The 20,765-nt window shown below is 38.1% G+C and overlaps 1 protein-coding gene across 2 annotated transcripts in view; it reads right to left on the bottom strand.

The window, feature by feature from the left end:
• Window positions 1-20,765, bottom strand: part of LOC124212774 (proton-coupled amino acid transporter-like protein pathetic) — a 36,726-nt gene that overhangs the window by 13,759 nt on the left and 2,202 nt on the right. The window contains exons 1-2 of one of the 2 annotated variants that reach the window (XM_046613194.2): window positions 2,880-3,730; window positions 622-707 (exon numbers count right to left, since the gene is read on the bottom strand). In XM_046613194.2, the coding sequence (XP_046469150.1) occupies window positions 622-707; window positions 2,880-2,963 (170 nt within the window). In that variant the 5' untranslated portion in view covers window positions 2,964-3,730. Of the gene's footprint in view, window positions 1-621; window positions 708-2,879; window positions 3,731-20,765 lie in introns of those variants that run through there. The other variant, XM_046613196.2, reaches the window with a different exon arrangement.

Here is a 20,765-nt window from a genome sequence, read left to right as displayed (position 1 = left end):
GCGTATTTCTATATTAGAAAACATCAGGTACAAAAACATCGGGATTTTGTTTTTTTGTAAATTCAACTGTAAGCAAGATGTTATCGCAACAAAAGCTTCTAACGCGATGATTATAATACTAATAATAATAATAATAATAACAATACCAATAATAATAATAATAATAACAATAATAACGATAATAACGATAATAATAACAATAACAATAATAATATAACAGAGATGCGGTTGAACGACGTTAGGTGTATAATAAATAACACGTGTAGTCGTATTACACAGAAATAAAGTGGTTACACATTATCGTTTATGAGAGCATATTATAGAAGAGTGAATTGCTCGAATGTATCGAATGATCATATTCGATTGAACTCGATTCAAAATCATCACTCCGATCAACGATATCAACGTGATGTCGGTATATACAAGGTATATTATATGTATGCATGATAGAGATAAAGACGTATCTTCTATATAACGTGTATAATAATAATAATAATAATAATAACCACAACGTATTATACGGTATTCCTTTTGCCTTTTTTTTTTTTTTTTGTTTTTTTTTTTGTCAATCGTTGCACACAGCCATTTCATTGATCTATTTATAAGAAGGTTAATACTTACTTGACGAGCACCATGTCTGAGAGTTCTGTTTTCACCCCGTGCTTCTTCGGGTCGTATTCAGCGATTATTGGCCGCATTGGCGTTCTCTGTAAAATAAAACAAGAGAAAACAAATATTATATATAAATATATAATTAGCGATTTACAAAACATTCGTTCGCTGGACGCTAAACAAATTCTTTACACGTTTCTTTTCGCGTCTAATTCGCTAATTGTTGTCGGATTATCGATACCGATATATATGACGGGACAATATTTTGAAAGTTGAAAATCAACCGCGCATGCGCGAGTTTTATCGGCTCTTCGCGCAGGCTTGCCATCCCGAGTTTTCAGCTGTCAAACTGTTTCTGGCGGCGATGCGGTTGATACGAATTTTCGAGGTTAGAATCTCAAATAATCGAGGCGGCGACTCGGAAAGGTTTGGGAAGCATTTTTTATCGGGCGGGAGATTCGATTCTTCGAAGAACGGTCGAAATTTAACGCTTACGCTCTCTGAAAATTCAAACGTACACATTTTTCTTAGGTTGGCACGCCTGCATCGCGGACAAGAATATCGCTGAGGGAAGATTTCACCGACCAATGATATCGAATTATTTGGCGCACGCGCGGTTGATTTTCAAGTTTCAAGAGATTCTCCCGGTGCGTATGTTTAAAAAACAAAAAAAAAAAGAGATTCAAATACCAGCGGCAAATACATGCATGACTAATGCGGCGTGTTGCGTAATGAAAGCGGACCGAAAAAGTGAAGAGGTGAGGTAAAAAAAAAAAAAACTAACGTAGAATAAATATAAACAATTATTAAGGTGCTAAAACCGGTTGTGTTCAACAAATTAGTGTCAATTGCATGAACGACACGAAATACAATTATCTTATATACGTAATATTCGCCGATATTCCTTTTCAAATATACTGTCACTGTTTATTTTTTTTTTCCTACCCGCTCGTTCATGTTTGATCCGTTTTGTGATTGCGATGAGAAGAGTGGCGAAAAAAACCATCGAACATGAAATTCATCACACACACACTCACACACAGCCTCGGGCATTTAGCCAAAATAATTATTGAGAGAACAGTTCAGTTTTTACAGGATTTCGAGTCGTTCGGAAAACTCTAATTTCCAAATATTGGATAAAAAAATTTCTATACCTTTGGTTTAATACAGTTCGAACGGAAGAAAAAACGCTGAATTCAGGCAAAGAAAGAAAGAAAGAAAGAAAGAAAGAAAGGAAGAAAAGAAAATACCGCATTGTTTTGTCGAGTTTGTAGAACTGACATTGCATATTACACGCATTGCCCGGTGTAGAAAACACGCGTATATGTAGATATACAGAGAAAATATACATACATAAATACACGTGTATTATAGATGTATAAATAATGTGTACGTGTGCATATGTATAGGATATAATTTTAGAACAACGTCTAGCTCGTTGTGTAACAGGAATGTTTGCTCTTGCGACGATCGGTGAGAAACCGCGTATACCGGCATCGCGCGGAAAGTTTGCTTCTCTTGCCAAGTATTATACACAAGACACAGTCAAGTGCAAGAATACAATACACATATATATATTGCATGTACAAAAACGATACGTGAAAATGCATAACGAATGACAAGCGAATTATTGTAAGTTAAGTACAGAGAAGAACAAGATAAGGAGAGAAAATGAAAATCCACGGATGGAGGAATACGATTGACGGACAAAACCGGCTTCTTCCAACTGTAAGAGTACCTATAAAATAACCTACCTACGCTACAATTCGATACACACCTACACACCCCTGATATATATATACAATATACATAGGTATAACACCTAGGGTCATGCTTGCAAGTGTTTCACGATCAGCAGCCGCAAGCCTCAAAACATGTGGGCGTATGGATGGATGGATGGATGGACGTACGCGTTCCGTGTGAGAAGCTCGTTTATAGCCGGAGGCCAGCGGAGGAAAGCTTTTTTGTTTTTTTTTTTTTTTTTCGAAAAAGCCTCGAGAAATGAAAATTCGAAACGTTATACGTGCGCGATAATAAATACGTGTGACAAATACGCGTACACGTTTACTACGATGCGTGTTACGTGTGCCTACGTAATACTCATGAATCTAGAAATTATGATTCAAACCAAAAGTGGAAAAACAAAAAAAAAAAAAGCTCGCACTTGATCCAAACGAAAAGTATCTTTTTTCTACGCCATGTGTAGTCTTTGTTTTTTTTTTTTTTTTGTTTTTCAAGGAGGTATATTATCAAGCATATATATTAACCCTGATGTGCGGACGTTCGGTGGATGACTGTGAAGTAGACAGTGAACTCATCTCCACGTCCAACGCACTTCCACCGTTTCCCATTGCGATCTGTCGATATAATTTATATACGCTTGCGCACTAATTTGTTTCTGGTATTTTTTTTTTTTAATAATATTCTTCTTCTTTGTACCACTGTTGTTATTATTATTAATATTATTATTATTATTATTGTCGTATCACGAGGTTGATATAATTATATATTTCCACAGTTGAATTCTCGTCGTTTTCTTTTTTTTTTTTTTTTTTTATTCGAATATTTTAAGAAATCGCGATTGTTGTTATAAAACGTTATCGCGTGTCAGTTGACATTAATAATTGTTGGGAAAATCGTGTTGAATCGAACCTCGTCATAGTTTTTCAATATCACAATAATTATTACAAAACTACACTGTTACAACGTTGGATATACACCATCGTGTCACTTGCGTGTACGATGTAATGTAACGCGAGTGAATTGTTCAAATTTTATACGCGTTATATTAAACGATCATTTCACAAAAAAAAATAATTTAAAAAACACATCGCGTTATCGTAGACCCGACGACGCAGAAACGTGTGTAATACGTACAGGTATGGAAATTGTTCCGTAATACGTGTACCCGTATGATAGGAACAACAAACGAGACACAAAAAATTTCTACAAAACCACCGATAAATCCGGACGGTTATAACGAGAATTAAGAATGAAGATGACGATTAAATAGATGAATTAGCCGCCCCGTGTCCGCGTTAAAAACTTGTGGAAGAATGAATGATGACCCGCGAATATGTGATGAGAGAGTCTCTCTCGCATCTCGCATATAGTCTTTCGCGTATGGTTACCACCACCACCACCACCACCACCACCACCACCACCACCACCACCTCCTTCTTCTTCTTCTTCTTCTTAGCGACGATCGCCGTCACCGTCGGTCGTCGCAACAGCAACAAGCACTACGTCCGTATTACAACACCAACCGACCGGGCGTCGCGCGTCGCGTCTCCGACGTCGACGGAGAGATTAAGAATAAGAATACGAATACGAAAGAAGACGCACAAAACGACGATACGCGTGCCAAACTGTCTGAATATTTTGAGACGACCGCCTTATATACGCGTTTGCCAGCCTTGCTATAACGTAGGAAGAACGACGGAACGATGATGCGAACACACGTCACGCACGTTCGGTGGAAGCGAAGGGAGGAGAGGAGAGGAGAGGAGAGATGAAATTTAGATGGAGAAAAATCGGTGGTGAAACGATATAGATCGATGGGAATTGGCTCAGGTCAGGGTCATTGTCAATTCCTTGTCATACGAACGGAATTCATCACCGATGATTAATCCATTTTTATACGTTAACGGTTTCGTTTGTTTTTTTTTTTTCTCGTTGTATTTCGTTCTTTTTTTGAAACAACAGCGGGTGGAGGCGGGGACGGAGGGGGGGGGGAGGCATTTGAATCTAGCTACGCTACTGTTCAACCTCTGTATACACAGGTGGTTAGTGGTGGTGGTGGTGGTGGTGGTGGTGGTGGGAGTAGCCAGCGACAAAGTAGAAGTAGAAGGTGGTGCGGAATGGGGCAATAGCTACAGCTAGCCGAGTTGTATGTTTTAACGTCCCCCGCGTAAACAGAACGATACAGATACCTACAGCTCTAATTGTAAGACTCTCGGCTATGCTCGTGACGACAGAGTTTAGAGGCTTATGATATTATATGTTTTAATCGTGCTAATTGCGCTTCACGGGAGAAGAAAACCGCGACGTAAGAGAGATAGCAGAGATACATAGATAGATAGATAGATAGATAGATAGATAGATAGATAGATAGATAGATAGATAGATAGATAGATAGATAGATAGATAGATACAAAAGAAATAGATAGGTCGAGAATAGATAGACGGAGAGATAGAGGGAAAGAGGGGGGGGGAGGGAGAGAGAGAGAGAGAGAGAGAGAGAGAGAGAGAGAGAGAGAGAGAGAGAGAGAGAGAGAGAGAGAGAGAGATGTGGGTATGTCTAACGGAAGCGCGGTGTTAGGAAGGCGTCGTAACCTTGAGGATTAACTTTTATTACTATTAATTCGATTCAGCCGAAGTGTAGCGCGAGCTCTGCTCTGTAGAATTGTCGCAGAATTTTTTCCGACAGTTGTGAAATCCCGTCGTTTCAATTCTACCGCGGCCACCTTCAGCTGGGTTATAATTTTTACCCGTCAATGCACGTACCGATAGCATTACTAATCCAGCACCGAAATTTTTGGGTGACCTTCTTTAGTACTCGTTCATGATCGCACACTCCACGCGACATACAATATTCTTGTTCATCGTCCGTGAATAAAACCGCAGATGCTGATTTTTCTAATTTGAGCATCGGCGTCGATCTTGAATATTCGTAGAAACCGTGGCTCATTTTACTGCGATTTAAAAAGAAAATATATATTTTTCTTACTTTTTATCCCTTTTTGTACCTATGTTCGGAGATTGAAATTAGGAACCAATCTTACTTTACTCGAACTCCGTAGGACTAACCGTTCTTTAGTTACGTCATTTACAAACTGACCAATCAGCGGACCGCCCACCATCCCTAACCACGCCCAGTCGCGTCACGTGACGGCTTTCCGATTGGTGCGCGCCTTCGACACTCTGTAACTCGGAAACGATTCGAATATCAATGTTGTCGCAAAGGAACTTTGGTCTCAGATTTTTACGGCGCAACTAACAAGCAAGTTTTCATCAATGTTGCTTTCTATACTTTTTATACATTTTTTTCTTTTTTTCTTTCTTTTAACACGAATTGTTGGATCAGTGTTTTTCATCTATAAATGAACAAAACAGTCCGCCACAGTGTGCGGATGGAGGGTAAACATTATAGTAATATGTTAGTAACGACAGCTGACGTTCGTCCAAACTCCTAAGTTGTAGAATAAATGTTGTGCATGAATGCCAGATGCGTTCGAAAATCAATATCACGCTGTCCGTACCAGCAAACAGCTGAATCGTAAATACGGTGGAAAATATTTCGATCAATTATTAGAAACGACAAGTGCGCTAATTGTACTCAAATATACGTACAAATAAGATATCTATGTACAACAAGTGCAGTTGAAAAATGTGCAATGCACCTCTGCAGCGATTTCTGTGTGAAGAAAAAAATAAAAATAAACGGAAAGATGAATCCTACTCGCTTACACGGGTACATAATAAGAAGCTGTACACTCAAGTTGGTACTTGCTAATTTTCATATTCATTCGCTATTTTTAACTTCAACGAGAAGAATGAAGAGAGGGGGCGAGGGGGGGGGGGGGGGGGAAGAAGAAATAAAACGTGCTGCTGACAGGAAGTTTATTTGCTAATATCATCACTCGTTAACGAAGTGCAAAAAACCTATTCGCGAGGATCGCGTGGCTGTGGAAGAGAAAAAAAAAAGATAAAACAAATTTTGATTTACGGATGAAACATTAAATCCTTTAGTCAGGTGCTCCTATAAATTATACTTTCCAAATCCGATCAGATGACTTTCGTTGATTCACAATTTTATTTTCACACTTCAGAGTCTTCTCCTATAGCGTCTAGAATAAAGCGTTATTTTTCTTTTTTTTTTTTTTCTTTTTTTATCTTGAATCCACTTGATCTATAATATAATAGCATAATTTACATAGACCTTTCACTATGCATGAATTCTATTTTCGGAACACCTTTTGACCTTTGCAGCCGTAACAGTTCTCTGCGGTTGAGACAGCCTGCAAGCTCGTACGACGGTGAATACGCGTTTTTGTCGTTTTTCTTTTTATTCGTTTTTGCTTGTTTTGTTTTTTCTTTTCTTTTTCGTCGTACTCAACACCGCGCAAACGGGACAATCGGCATATATCGTTTATACGACAATAAACCGGTAAACGAATGAAGAAGAACTTCTTATTCTTATTCTCTTTTTTTTTTTTGTTTCTAATCCAAACGCAAATTTCGTTTCGGCAAACGTATGGAAATTTGTTTTCTCATCAAAATCCGTACTAAACCAGTTTAAACTTCTATCGCACGCGCCTTAATTCTTGTTCTCTGTTTATTTCATACCTATACAGCAACGTCCTTCGATAATCGAGAAACTTGCGTACACCTATGCATACACAATTACATTATACATGCGCACGCACGTCTTGATTAACTTCCCGTCCAATTTCTGATTCACAGGGTCAAAACCACGGGCCAAATATCAATGTTTATACGTACTTCACAATCCCACCTATCTATATACGTAACGAACGTAATAACAAAATCAATCACGACTATACGTCGCAATCAGTCTACATTTAAAAGACCGGGTTGACAAGACGTGCCGAAAAAAAAAAAAAAAAAAAAAGTTAAAAATAAAAAAAATAAAAATCACCAGGAAGTTTATCGACATTGTTTCTTTATGACTAGAGTCAATGGAATTTCATTACCGTGGCCAAAGTCCAAAACTTTTCGAACGTATAAATGTATCAGGTTTAGAGTCTCGGTCATCCGACGAGTCTATATTGTAAGAACCTTTTTGCAATAATGTGAAGAAAATTTCTTTTTATTTTTTTATAATTCGACAACAAGAAATATCAGTTACGAGGATGCGTGGGTACGTTGCGTCGGAGATTTCTGACCAACCGCGACTGCTGCCTCAGGGAAATTGCGGTGTGGGGGGGGGAGGTTCGAAAGCGCGGGGACGATTGCGATTGGCCGAGAGCCAAACGACCGTTACTCGAATCGTGAGGAGTGGGGGGTGAGTCACGGGTTCAGGCGCCACACGCTATTGGCCAACTTGAACTTGTTCGCGTTTGAAAACTGCGTAAATGCCACCGCGGCGTTACAACGTTCATAATACGCGCTAGCGATTTTTTCCACCGCCACGCGACACCTCGGGATATAATTGCTAGGTTATTTTTGCTTTTTCTTCCACTTCTTCTACGTTCCTTTTTTTGTTTTGTTTTGTTTTTCTTTGTTTTTTCTTCTAGTTTGAAGAAAAAAAAAGAAAAAATAATGTTTCACAGTTCTAAAGAAATCACGTACGGACAAACGGGTGAAGATGATTTTAAAAAACAGCGCGTGCGTTAACACTCGCGAGTTGTACGAGGATGAAACCCTAATTATTATATTGTTGCGGGCAAAGTTGAATAAAAAAAAAAAAAATTTCACACGATTACAGCACCAGTATTATTGCATATCTTACGCGTTGTTCTGGAAATTAAATATTAACGGATTGTTTGTTTGAAAAAAATATCCGTGTTTTCTGTATCACGTTGTCCGCGCGATAATTATCCGACCTCGTGTCTATTATACAGCACATGTTATTGATATCGACTAAATTTGGTGCAGGTAATCTTTCCGTCTCTAAATCGAGCCCCCGATCGTCCTCTTCTTTACATAGTTTTTATATAGGTGTATATTTATATAGAGGTATTGCGGTTACGATATCGTACATGCGTCTAAATTTATATAATAAATACCGAAAATATCAGCGCTCGTAATGCGTCATTCTAGTATTTATTTTTAATATCCTGACTACCTTTCGACGGCGCTTCGTTCCGCATGTAGATAAGTGTTGTGTATATATATATATATATATATAATACATAGTTACATACACATATTATAAACACTGCGTATATATTCGTTAAATCTCTGTGTTGCCAAAAGAATTTAGTATCTTGCTGTTTTTCTTCTAATCTTGTCCTTTTTTTTTCTCTCTTTACCGTCGTCTAATTCCATCTATATTTCGTCTTTCAATTTTTCAAATTTATTTACATCCAATGCTACTGCAATATAGCATATAACAGGTACATCAAAATATCGACTAATCTTTTTTTTACAAAATTCAAGTCGAAAATATTGTATGGAAATGGTCAGAAGGCATTTGAAAACCTTAAATAACTTTTGAAAAAGTATGTTTATCATAAAATGAATATACATTTTGGTCTTATCGGTACCGTAATGCGTTGACAAGTCGTAAAATGCCAAAGTTCAAAACAAATCTTGTCCCATGTTATTTAAATGGGAAAATATAAAATCGCAATGAGACAACTCTAAATATTGTTATTAAGAGCTAAAAACTTGGACAGCATCGTTTACTCCCGTCATTTGTAATAATAATTTTTACTTTAATTTTGACAAAAAATATACTCGATTTTTTCGATACAGTCTATATTGTATATATTAGATACGCGACGAGCGAAATAAAAATATAATTGAAACCGTATTTACACGCAAGCACGCAAGTACATTGAAAAAATTATGACGCATTTCACGTGTAACGCATTTATATAACCACCTGCGTAAATAAGTAATTCTATGCTTATATACCGGGTGAAACGCGTTGAAATTGATATGTTAAGTTTCTTCATTGAAATTCTCAGGTTGGTAAACATTACTTAATTTTCAAATCTCGATAAATTCTACACCCAAGTTTATATCGTATAAAATCATTGTTCTCGATAAATTTTCATTTCAACCGTATATAATATAAATTTCGCAAATTGGCATTCGTCCACAGAATAAAAGTGTGTATAGAAACGTTCCAAGTTTCGATGCATGTGAAACATATATATACATTACATAAAATGTATTTCTACCGATCGATCAAACTAATTTCACCGTATCTACAAGCAACGGTACGCTCTGCAATTTGTAATCGATAAAAATAAATATAACCGAGTGCACTCGGGGATTTTATTTTCGCATGACTGCGGCCGGAGTGCAAAATAATTCGTTTACACGTATTACAAGATTAATTCGATAATTCCGTTGTCAAAAAATTATCGTTAGAATTATAAGAGCGGAAAGCAGAGAGTTTATCAATTTGTTTATGCGATTCGTATATATTTAACCGATTTAACGATTATAGAATGTTGAAGGGATCGTGACCCTACACGTATAACGAACGTAAACGTATACGTCTATGTGCGTATGTATAACGGAAACGGATGCAAATAATTTGTGCTCCACGTGATACGACGATGCGCCATTATACATAGGTATATTTTCTCAACGTCGTCGTCGTTGTCAGATGCTTGAAATGCGCGGCTAATTTATGTGTTAAAAATAATTTAAGATGTTACGGGAGGTATATTCCCAAGCAAAAGTGAGTCTCGTTAAGAATATTCATCACTTTGCGACGAGAAAAGTAATGTGAAATGAGAAAAAAAAAAATAAAAAAATCAATCGTAACCAAGTTGATGAGATAATTCGTTTTGAATAATGATAACGACAGTGTCAAAAAATTTTGTTAATAATTTGTGCAACAAATCTCTCATGAAATTTCCTTTTTTGTTTTTTTGTTTCACATTTCACATAAAATGAATTCATTGATTTTACTCAACACCTGTAAATTGTTTCGGAATTATCGGCGAGTTTGAACGATTCACAACCGTTTACGAAAAATTGTAAAAAAAAAAAAAATTCAAGATTTTTTGTTTTATCCATTTTTCAAAATTTCTTCGCATTCTCATCTCACTCGCGAAGTGTTCGATATTCTCATCGAGACTCAGTTTTAGTTGGGAATATCCGTCCAATAACACCGCGAGACGGATAAAAAGGAAGAAAAAAAAAACAAAAAAAAAATCTAACGCTCAATTAAACATGACACAAGCTTCTCTCGCCGATAAAGATATAATATTTTCACGTTTGATTTGACTTATTGTATAATATATAGATATAAATATCCATATACGCATATGCAACGTGTATCTGATCCAAATTTGCATGAAACAGTACGATTTTAGCAGGCCGATAATCAGACACGTGCCTTCGCGCATCGAATACCGATAGTTTCGCATGGTATGCGAATTTATGTACGTGTGTTATGTGCACGCGAGGCGGGTTTATCGCTAAGACTATGTATACCGCATGCATGTATTTATGTATGTACGTACATACTCTTAAAAAGCGTCGCCATGACGACGACCTTCGACGTTACGCACAGATTATACGGGCAATGTGCCAAAAATTGTGCGCACAGGGCGACGCGAGTTGGAGAATTATTCAACTCGGCCAGGGAAGAGAAGGAGTGCTTGAATTAAAGTTGAAATAAGCAGTGCTACATAAAAACAAAAACAAAAAGGAAAAAGAAACAGCGAAGCTTATTTCCTGTCATTTTTATCACCGTTATGTAATCATGAAATTGCATGAAATTTTACGTTTAAAAATAAACTGGGAGTAGAATGTTTTTTCTTTTTTTTTTTTTTTTTTTCACACACAGTGTTGTAAGGCGAAGGAAATTTGAGAAATCTAATAATGACAGATGTGGAGCTGAATTACTGGCGTTTTTTGTTTTTTTTTTTTTTTTTCCGATTCCAGGCTCGATTAGATATTATTAATATTGCAAAGCGCCGCGATATCCGTTACCCACCGAGTACCAGCAAGATAACAAATTTACTCGCGTTAACAAATCTGACCGCCAATTGTGACGTCACATCCGTCCCGCAACCCGCAAACGCTGCGCCAAACCGGTTATATACAGATAAATAAAACGATACCACACGGAACTTACTTACGAACGTAAATAAAATACAGTACACGGGATAAAAATTCCTGGGTATGTGTATGTGTGTATATATACCATAAATTGAACTTCCCCCATGCGGTATCTCACACTTGAATATAAAGTGACAGCAGCCATTTTATCTATCTATACCTTATATCTATTCGCATGTAGGTATGCAAATAAGTGCGTAAAACTTTTTTTACAACTGTAATAACAAAACTAGCTCCGTTTTTTATTTGCCAATTGGAAAAATGATGCAAATTATTCTGCTAGGTATACATAAAAATCTTACGCGACTGTGAGTTATTATTTGTACGTATGCATGTACGTGGTCAAAATGTAAAAGATGGTTATAACAACGAAGATCGTCAAACGTAATCTTGACGCTCGCCAATTATTTTCAAACGCATGCTTGAACGCATCTGTGTTTTGCTCTGTACCTGCAATATTCAGAGGCGACGATCTCGGTTACAGTTTCTATAATACGCGTTGTTCAATTGTTCAAATATATATTGTACATGTATAATGTAATCTTAATAGCCGGGAAATAATTGCCAATTAGGTATGATAATTTCTTCAAGTCTAAAGGCGTACTTACATAATTATAAAGGTATAATGGCGCAGAAACGATCTTATTTTCTGCGTGTACAAGGAAAGGTTGAAAAATAACGCGATACGTTGTACAATTCATACGGCACGGGGAAATTAAAAATGCGGAACAAGACTCGGTATGATTTCATACTTAAACAGATGAAGAAAAAAAAATAAAATAAAATTGAAAAAAAATTCAAGGACAATGCCGGAAATGAGGGCGTTATCGTAAGTATCTTGTATATATTTTAACACGCTCCGCTTCAATATATTAGTCAGCTTTTTTACCACGCCACGAGTATAATATACGATATAGCTGTTTATACACGTAAACAAATGGTCAGTTTGAATTAACGTCTCAGAAATTCCCTGGGCCAGGCTGCACTAGACGCGCGTGAATCTATTCCTAGACTTTTGTCGTCGCCGAAATGAGGGCAAACAGATTCACCGAACTATCAGGCTATACCTACGATCACAGACTAGGTAGAAAACAAAACAGAGTTTGATTGCAGTGAAGGAGATTTTGGCCGTCCAAATAACAGTGTATACCTAAAGAACACGGAAATACAAACAAGTTTTCGATGAGAATCATTCGCATCGTTGTGTAATTTCGTAAAAATTTTATACGCTTTGAAGTTAATCACGCGTAGTAAGTCCGCCTGCATTTATGCAATTCATAGTTTAAACTACCGAAATGTATTTCCGGCTGTCAACGTGTAGGCGGAGTCCTTTAAAAATCTAACTTTGATTGCATAAATGCAGACGAATATTTTACTCCGCCGGTGTTGAATCGCCCGAGGTGTAACATTTCCAAGAAATTATAACCCATCGCACGTGAATAAAACACGCCTTTTCCACAGCTCGCGTGAACTGCGTGAACCCGACTTGTTCCTCCTGTGTAATTTCTCTTTGCGAAAACCCCCCCCCTCCTCCAAAGGCGATGAAGTAAAATCGATAACTCGTCTAGACGAGGCGGTTATGAGCCAAACTGCACGGCGTGAGCCAAGCCAACCAGATTCATGACACCGAAATTGGGAGGTTAAGCGCATGTGGTGCCCGGTAACGCTGTCGTTGAAACCGGTTGAAAATCCTGACGGTGTGCAGTGCGTGCAATTTGCATTGTATGTACGTTATACTTTAATTCATCCGCATCTCCCTGCTGCCGCTGCTGCTGGTTGTGCTGCACGTTTAACAAAAAAAAAAAAAAACAAGAGCGTAACGTCGCAACGAAGAACCTGGCACGAAATTTCGATTTTATAGGTTATCGAACAAACAAAACAATGAGGAAGATTTTAATATTAATGTCTCGTGGGTCCTCCGAATGCATGACAGGGAAAATAGATTGATATTGGAAAATGTCCTTAAGACGTCAGAGCCTGGTTGTGGGCGCCATTTTATGACAACATAACCCAAGTTTTTTTATTTCAATTGTGAGAAATCGTAATTCTTGGGGTTCCAAAGTGCTTGTGTTACATAAATTAATGACACCTAATCAATAGTATACCTGTTCTATCAACGATACGCGAAAAAACAGGGTCAACGGTCAGTTGTCAGCCTGGTTGCATTAGTTTGATTTTTTCCCACCAGATGACGCATCGCAAAGTGACAATCCCAACAAAGATAAATATAGACGGGAAAAAAGCTTTCGTAAAATTTAATCGCGAAAAATTACTTCTTCGTTTTCTCCTCCGCCCGATGATTTCTCTTTCTCCTCTTTTCGCTACAGGGTGAAAACTCAAGCAGAAGTCAGTGAAACGCGCCGCATGTGCACTGCAAGCATCCGCACCTGCGGGCGATGAATAACTCACTAGACAGTGTTGTAAGAGTATGTAACGCCATAATAACCTAGGGCGTTCATGGTGTGAGTCGGGTGAGACTAGATAGTCCAGTCAAAGTAGGTCTGAATTAAAAATATGCGGAACATGGCTGCGTTTTGTTGTATAGGGATTTTCGACTCTCAGGAACTCAAATCTGACGTCATTTTTTCGTATTTCGCGTTGTCCTCAAAAACCATTATCGATAGATGAAAAGTGACTTGATCATCGTGTAGAGCGAAAAATTCTACATCAATCATGTCCTCGTACGTGAAAAACAGAGTCGGATTAACAAATTAAGAAAAAACAATTTATTTCAGCAAAATTCCCCAAATGGCGTCGATAAGTAGAATTTCTTTTTTCCTAATTTGTTAATCCAACCTCGTTTCCGGCAAATGAGGGCATAATTCGATATGGAATTTGTTAAATTTTGCTGTTTTCACGAAACACTGGCTACGCAGCTCAAACATTACTTCATATTTGAGTTACTGAGGGTCGAAAACCCATGAGCAAAAAAAAATGCAGCTGTATCACAAATATTTTTAATGAGGTGCTCTAGAGTTTAGACCGAGCGGTAGAAACACGTAGGCCGCGTCTAAGAAGTTTAGTTGGAAAGAAGGAATTCGGCCGACAGAAGTGGGGTTAAGAGAACATCGGCAAGACGAATTATGCATAGCATAATACGGCGTTGAGTTACTGGTTGAGAAAGAGACACCCGAGTCACCCGAGTCGCGAAACAAGCTTGTGTGTGCGATTCACGGTAACGTGGGCGAGAAGTCGAGGACGCAAAACAAGTCACGAGTCGCGCTCGCGAGTTGCGAACTGACATCGGCTGCCCTCAAGCGGCGGAAACGGAAACTACACATCATTATACTCCGAAAGCCGTAGGCGACGAACCGCACCGAGCCGCCTTGCCGTTTTTCGTCTCCAGATTTCATCGTATTGAAGTTAGTAACGTTGTCGGAACGATTCATGCTGAGAGGGAAAAACCGTTATTACGCTATTTAGGGACAGCCCGAGATTCAGTAAACCGTAATAAAACATAAAAAAACTCATATTCAGAGATCTTAGTTCTTTGAAACATCGCTGTAAAATTAAGAAAATAGTTACTTTTACGATAAAAAATTACTAACTTCAACCTCATGGATTTTTGAAAATTAAACAAATCGAGAGAAAGATGCTTCATCTGTTTTATTTCCCAAATAGAAAATTCGATAAATTTGAATAAGAATTAGGAGGGATATTCATGTTCGCAGTTGTGTTTCCCGCAGATTAATGAATATCAGGGAAGCTTTCTCCGTATTCCCATACCTACTTTAAATCTAGGTTCGTCGCGGCATCAGGTTATGACTTCGAATTGCGGTTTACGTATCTGCACCGGAATTTTGCTTGCCACTATCTTTCGTCGTGAAACATTATTTTTTTACATCACCACGTTTATACATTGCGGAATCAGACCGTAACGTACTCTGGAAGGACTGCCGGATCATGAGCAGCGTAAAAAATCGTCAAGTTCATCGGCGACAGTAAAAAAAAAACCACATCGCGCCAGATGCCTAACTGAAAATACTAATTAAAATCGGTAAAAAACGAAGATTAAAACAATCAGGAAAAAAAAATTTAGCAGCCATCTATACGTTCGTACTCGTTATATTCATAGCTCTTTTACTTCTTCCGCATTCGAATCGCATAAATTTCACATCGCTGTCCATACGTAGATATGTACATACGTATATACACACGTATTGTGTAATGCGAAAGTAGTAGTTGAGGGGAAAAAGAAGGACTACAAAGAATCGATCATAGAATGGCCTAACATTACTATAATGCTCGTGTCCCGTTCTTGTACAGGATCAATCCATCATCCCTTGGAGGCGTCGACTCGTAGCTATCCTCTCTTATAATACCTCCAAAGCTTTTCTTTCCTTTTCTCTTCTCTTTTTTTCACCTCTATTATTCGGCGCTAACGCGTTTTCCCCTCGTTTATCCAACCCTAGTAGCCGTCATAGCGGCATCGTCAGCATCTGCAGTTATTCCCACTGCACCGAGGCTCTCATAATCCCATTGAGTAACTGGCTCGGAATGTAGTTTTATAGTTCATCATGATGCAGCAAAGTGTATGCGGCAGGTTTTCTCCCTAATGGAGGAGACCAGTTCCGTTTTTTTTCTCTCTCCCTCTCTCTCTCTCTTTTTTTTCAACGTTCTTGCGTTTCGCTTTCTTCTTTCTCATTAGTCTCCTCGTGCCTAATTCTTCGACAGCTAATTCCCAGGGGGGTTTTTCAGAAGTACAAAATTACACAAACCTGCCGCACAGCTGCAGTATGAATGAGAGAATGGAAGACGAGCTAAACAAACGGTTCTCGACAAATTGTCTGCATCGCATCTATATAATCAACATATTATATAACCTTCGATTTCAATCTCCGTTTAAAAACCGAATGATCCATAAACATTAAACTCGAGTGCGACGCTGTTCAATTTTTTTACACGGAAAAAATTATTGAGGTAGGTATACCTATGTATAAAAATTGCTGAAAAGTATAAAAGTATAAACTGCAAGGAATGTAGAGTAAGAAATGAAACGGTTAATAAACTTGCGGTGTATATATAATTATCATCAGCAAAATCGTCATTGTTTGTACATTTTTCTAATTTTTCTTTTTTTTTTTCCCAACTTCTCGCCTTGCCTTACGATCAGACGTCAAGTATTCAATGTAACCCGATATCCGTTAGTTCCAAGTGCAGCGCGTTCTGACTCTGTCTCCTCAAACTAATTCTGTATTTACAAATCTCCCTCCCAATCCTTTCCTATTTCTCCCCCCCCCCCCCCCCCCCCTCTCTCACTCTCTCTCTCTCTCTCTGTCTCTCACCAAGCCGTCGGCCAATGCCGTTTCCCCCGCGACGCGAGGGTCGTTGTTAAAAATTCTTTCTTTTTCTCCCCTCTTTGTGCGCGGTGGTGTGTGTCTGTCTGTCTGTGTCTGTCAGTCTGTCTGTCCGTCTAACTGTCTGTCTGTCTATCTATCCGTCTCTCCACGGGTTCCTAAAGAATCGAAAATCGGTCCAGGCTCCGTAAGTCCACCTCCTCCCCCCCCCCCCTTGTTCCTCCGCCGCCGCCGCGATCGTTCGTTCGGTTCGCGCGTGCGCAGAAGATCCGGCGCGTGTTCCTATAATAGGCTGAATCTTTGCCGGTGTTGAACCGCGGCGCTCGCATAGCTACGTTGCGACACTACACATCCAACATTTTCGCTCTCTCTCTCTCTCTCCGTCTCTGCCGCTTTTCCTCCTTAACGTTCCGTGTCCCTTCCTCCTCTGCCGCCGTGGCGGACTGCCTTTCTTACTCTTCAATATTACTCTCTCTCTCTCTCTCTCACACACACTCTCTCTCCGGCAGCAACCTCTCACCGTCCGCGTCGCGTCGGCACGAGAGTTCTTGAATGTATTACCAGCCGTGCTCGACTCCGCCGAGAGGTGCGGAAACTTCCATGACGTCACTGGTACAGTTTGTATACATATAAATATATACATGTATACATTCTGCACGCGTACAGGCATATGTGTACGTACACACTAGGAAGGGCAGCCAACTTATAATACATATAGCGGGTCTAGCAAGAAGAGAACCGAACGACCTCGGTGCAAATCCCTTCAAGGGCTTCGCCCGCCTTTGGCTATTTAACAACCGTGTGCGGTCTGTATGTGTAATGTAACATATAACATGCATGCGCATAAATTCATTTAGTACATACATATCGTGTGTTGTCTATGCTCGTATTAATACGAATGGTCATTCACCGGCGTCGTTTCAACGTCTCCGATATACGCGTTTGTACCACATAACGCTTATTAGTATGTAATTAATTACCATGTATGTATAATATCGTATATACCGCGAAATTGCTCCAAGGGAAACCCAATGATTCGTGTCAACTATCATTACGAGCTGATATGTACTTTCTTCCTCTTTTCTTTTCTCGTATTTCTCTTATCCCCGTCGCGTTTTCTTAACTATCTTGAGAAATAAAAAAAGGTAAACGGAAATGATTTGAAGTATATTTTTGTATACTTCTTTCTCAGAATCCGATAGTTCTTATTTCGTAATTTTATATTTAAATTTCTCGTTCCTCGTATCATATCATTTTATCTACGTTCATCAGAAACTGCTTCGTTTTTCCTCAAATAACGTTCTTTTTTTTCTTCTTTTTTTTTCCGCTTCCGCTTCACGCACGTGATATAAAATCAGACCTAAACTCTAGATAAATGTTCGTTAAGCACGAAAGTTATCGACTATCCTGTCTTTACGAAAGCGCATTCGCCTAACGCGCAGCACCTCGTGAAAAACCTGCAAATTTCGAACTTGAAATACACCGTTTGACAAGATGGCGTCCGCAGCGCCACGTTCAATCGGTAGCACAAAATGGCGCCGCCGGCGCGTGTTTTAACTTGCCGCCGGCGCGAACGCTGCTGCACAAAGTTCCTTCTCACCAGCCAGCTCTTATAATAGACGTTTGTGTCTATACGCTTATATATAAATACACCTATACACCGTATATATATGTATATAAATATATATATGTGTGTGTATACAAGGTAAAGGTATACGACTTTCGCGAAAGACGCTCGGTTAAGTTCTGCAGACTTATGATCGGTCTGTGACCCAATTCGCGATCATTGACGCTTTAATGTTGATGTTTTTGCTATACCGTTATAACTATTTTTACAATGAATTATTTTGGTTCTACTTTTTTCTTTTTTTTTTTTTTTTTGTTCACATCCCCTCCGAGATCTAACAATTCTTTGAAAATTTATTCCACCCGAGTGTGCAGACATTGAATGTAGAAAATCTTTACGCGATGTTAAATAATTTTAACTAGGATTTTATACAACTAATAGCTATTTTATATTTGCCAAGTACGGATTTAGAGAATGTATAGTAAAGTGATATTGTACGACTTTTGTACGTACATCTTTACGATAACTGTTTATGTGTGTGATAAAAATTTTATAATATTAAAATATAATACATGAACATTAGGTGTACATGTATATATATATATATATATATATATATATACATATGTATTTTTGATGTATCGCGAAGAAAAAACACAGTACGAAGAGTATATTTTATTAAAAAGCGTACAAAAAGTTGCATATATTTTTCGCGAGCCGTTTCTTCGCACCTGAGTAATTGACAATGCAAAACATGCATATTAGATAAATACAATATAAAAATAAGCATACGCGCATACGTGTATAGATGTATATGTACATGTATCTACGATGTTATAATTCAGAAGTATTTCATTAAGTGACGGCCTGGAATATACGTATAATAAATAATTCAACTTTATACATACGTATAACGCGAGTGAAGATTCCAAAATGTTTAAAGTTTGAAGATGAAAAGAATGAAAAAAAAAAATGCACCTTCCATTTGTGTAATAAAGAATGAAATTCAACAAAGATAAGAAGAAGAAACCGTGATTCACCCGTCAACGAGATAATATAATCCGTTAATTCTACTTAATCGTCATTAATCGATGATCGATGATGATCGATAAGCTGATGCATTATATAATACCTAGTAAGTTTCGAAAATCGCTTCTATACCCAAAAAGAATTGTAGAGTTTTATTGTTTTTTTGTTTTTTTTTTTTACTCATGAAATTTGAAAAAATGAATTTCGAATGTTACATACGTATTATGTACAACTGGTATATATGTATACAGAAAATGCGAACAGTTGGAGACGATTAATACAAAATGAAGACGTCTCTTTCGTTTTTTGGGAAGCTGATTAACGCAATATACCGTGTGATCATATAATGAGTGTCTCTTTACACAATCGAATACGAAACTTTCAAGGCTGTCCAAGTACCTACACACACGTGTAAATATACGCGATCAGACTCAAACCCGCCACTTGTCTAAACGATCAAGATATTTTACATAAATTTATAATGCATTTACTTAGGTATGTATGTATGTATGTATGCAAGTATAATACCGTACAAACACACACACAGACACATGTAATTCTTGCATTAAAGCGGACATAGATATATGATAACGAGGGTGTTAAAAAAAAAAAAATCGAATTGCTATACCCTACTACGTTAAAAAAGTCGAAGAAAAAGAAATCATGCGCACGAGATAAAACACATACAGAGTTTACGATTGTGTCTCTCTGTGTCTTATAATACCATTGTATATATTCGCGTAAAATTTATTAACGCCCACAAACACCGAGAAAATTAGGAACACGTGCTCCTCAGACAGGTTTTATATATAGAATATATATATATATATATTCTATGTAACTTCGCTCCCGCGATAAGCTTTGTACTTACGCACACGCACACGTATACATGTACATAATATATAATACACATAACAACGTTGATAAGCTATCTCGTTTTTTTCCCGCAAGTTCCGTCGTTGCCCCCCCCCCCCCCCCCGACCATCCTTCCTTCCCCGGCCTTTTGCCGTCCGCTTCCTCCCGCGGTTTTCTCCGAGCCAATGAAAAATGTTTACCACCATATATGTATACAGCGGCGCTTATACAGGGAAAATCGCAAAAACTTGTACAGAGTGTTTGGTAGAAAATAAAATTTTTTCCCACTTTGCGGACGTTGTTGTTCTATTATTTTTTATTTACTCCTTCTTTTTTTTTTTTCTATTTGTTCTCCCTAGCGGACGAATATTTCTAACGTCGCCAACATGAAGAGAAAAATGGCGAAACATGGTTCAAGAAGAAGGACAATCGTACGTCGGGATTTTAAAGATATTTTATAATCGAACGCGACTGTTTCGGTATAATGAAAATTAAAAAAAATAACAGGGAAAAAAAGAGTTGGTTGAAGAAATCACAAGTGTGATATAACCTGATACGATTCAAATTTTATACGTTATTGAATCGGAAGAAGATACGTGACGCGGCGTGACTGAAGACGCGAAAATTTAAAA

Source organism: Neodiprion pinetum, chromosome 2 (genome assembly GCF_021155775.2).
Source record: "Neodiprion pinetum isolate iyNeoPine1 chromosome 2, iyNeoPine1.2, whole genome shotgun sequence".
NCBI classification, from domain to species: domain Eukaryota; kingdom Metazoa; phylum Arthropoda; class Insecta; order Hymenoptera; family Diprionidae; genus Neodiprion; species Neodiprion pinetum.
Note: the sequence above shows the minus strand (reverse complement) of the source record. Positions and strands in the feature narration are given on the sequence as shown.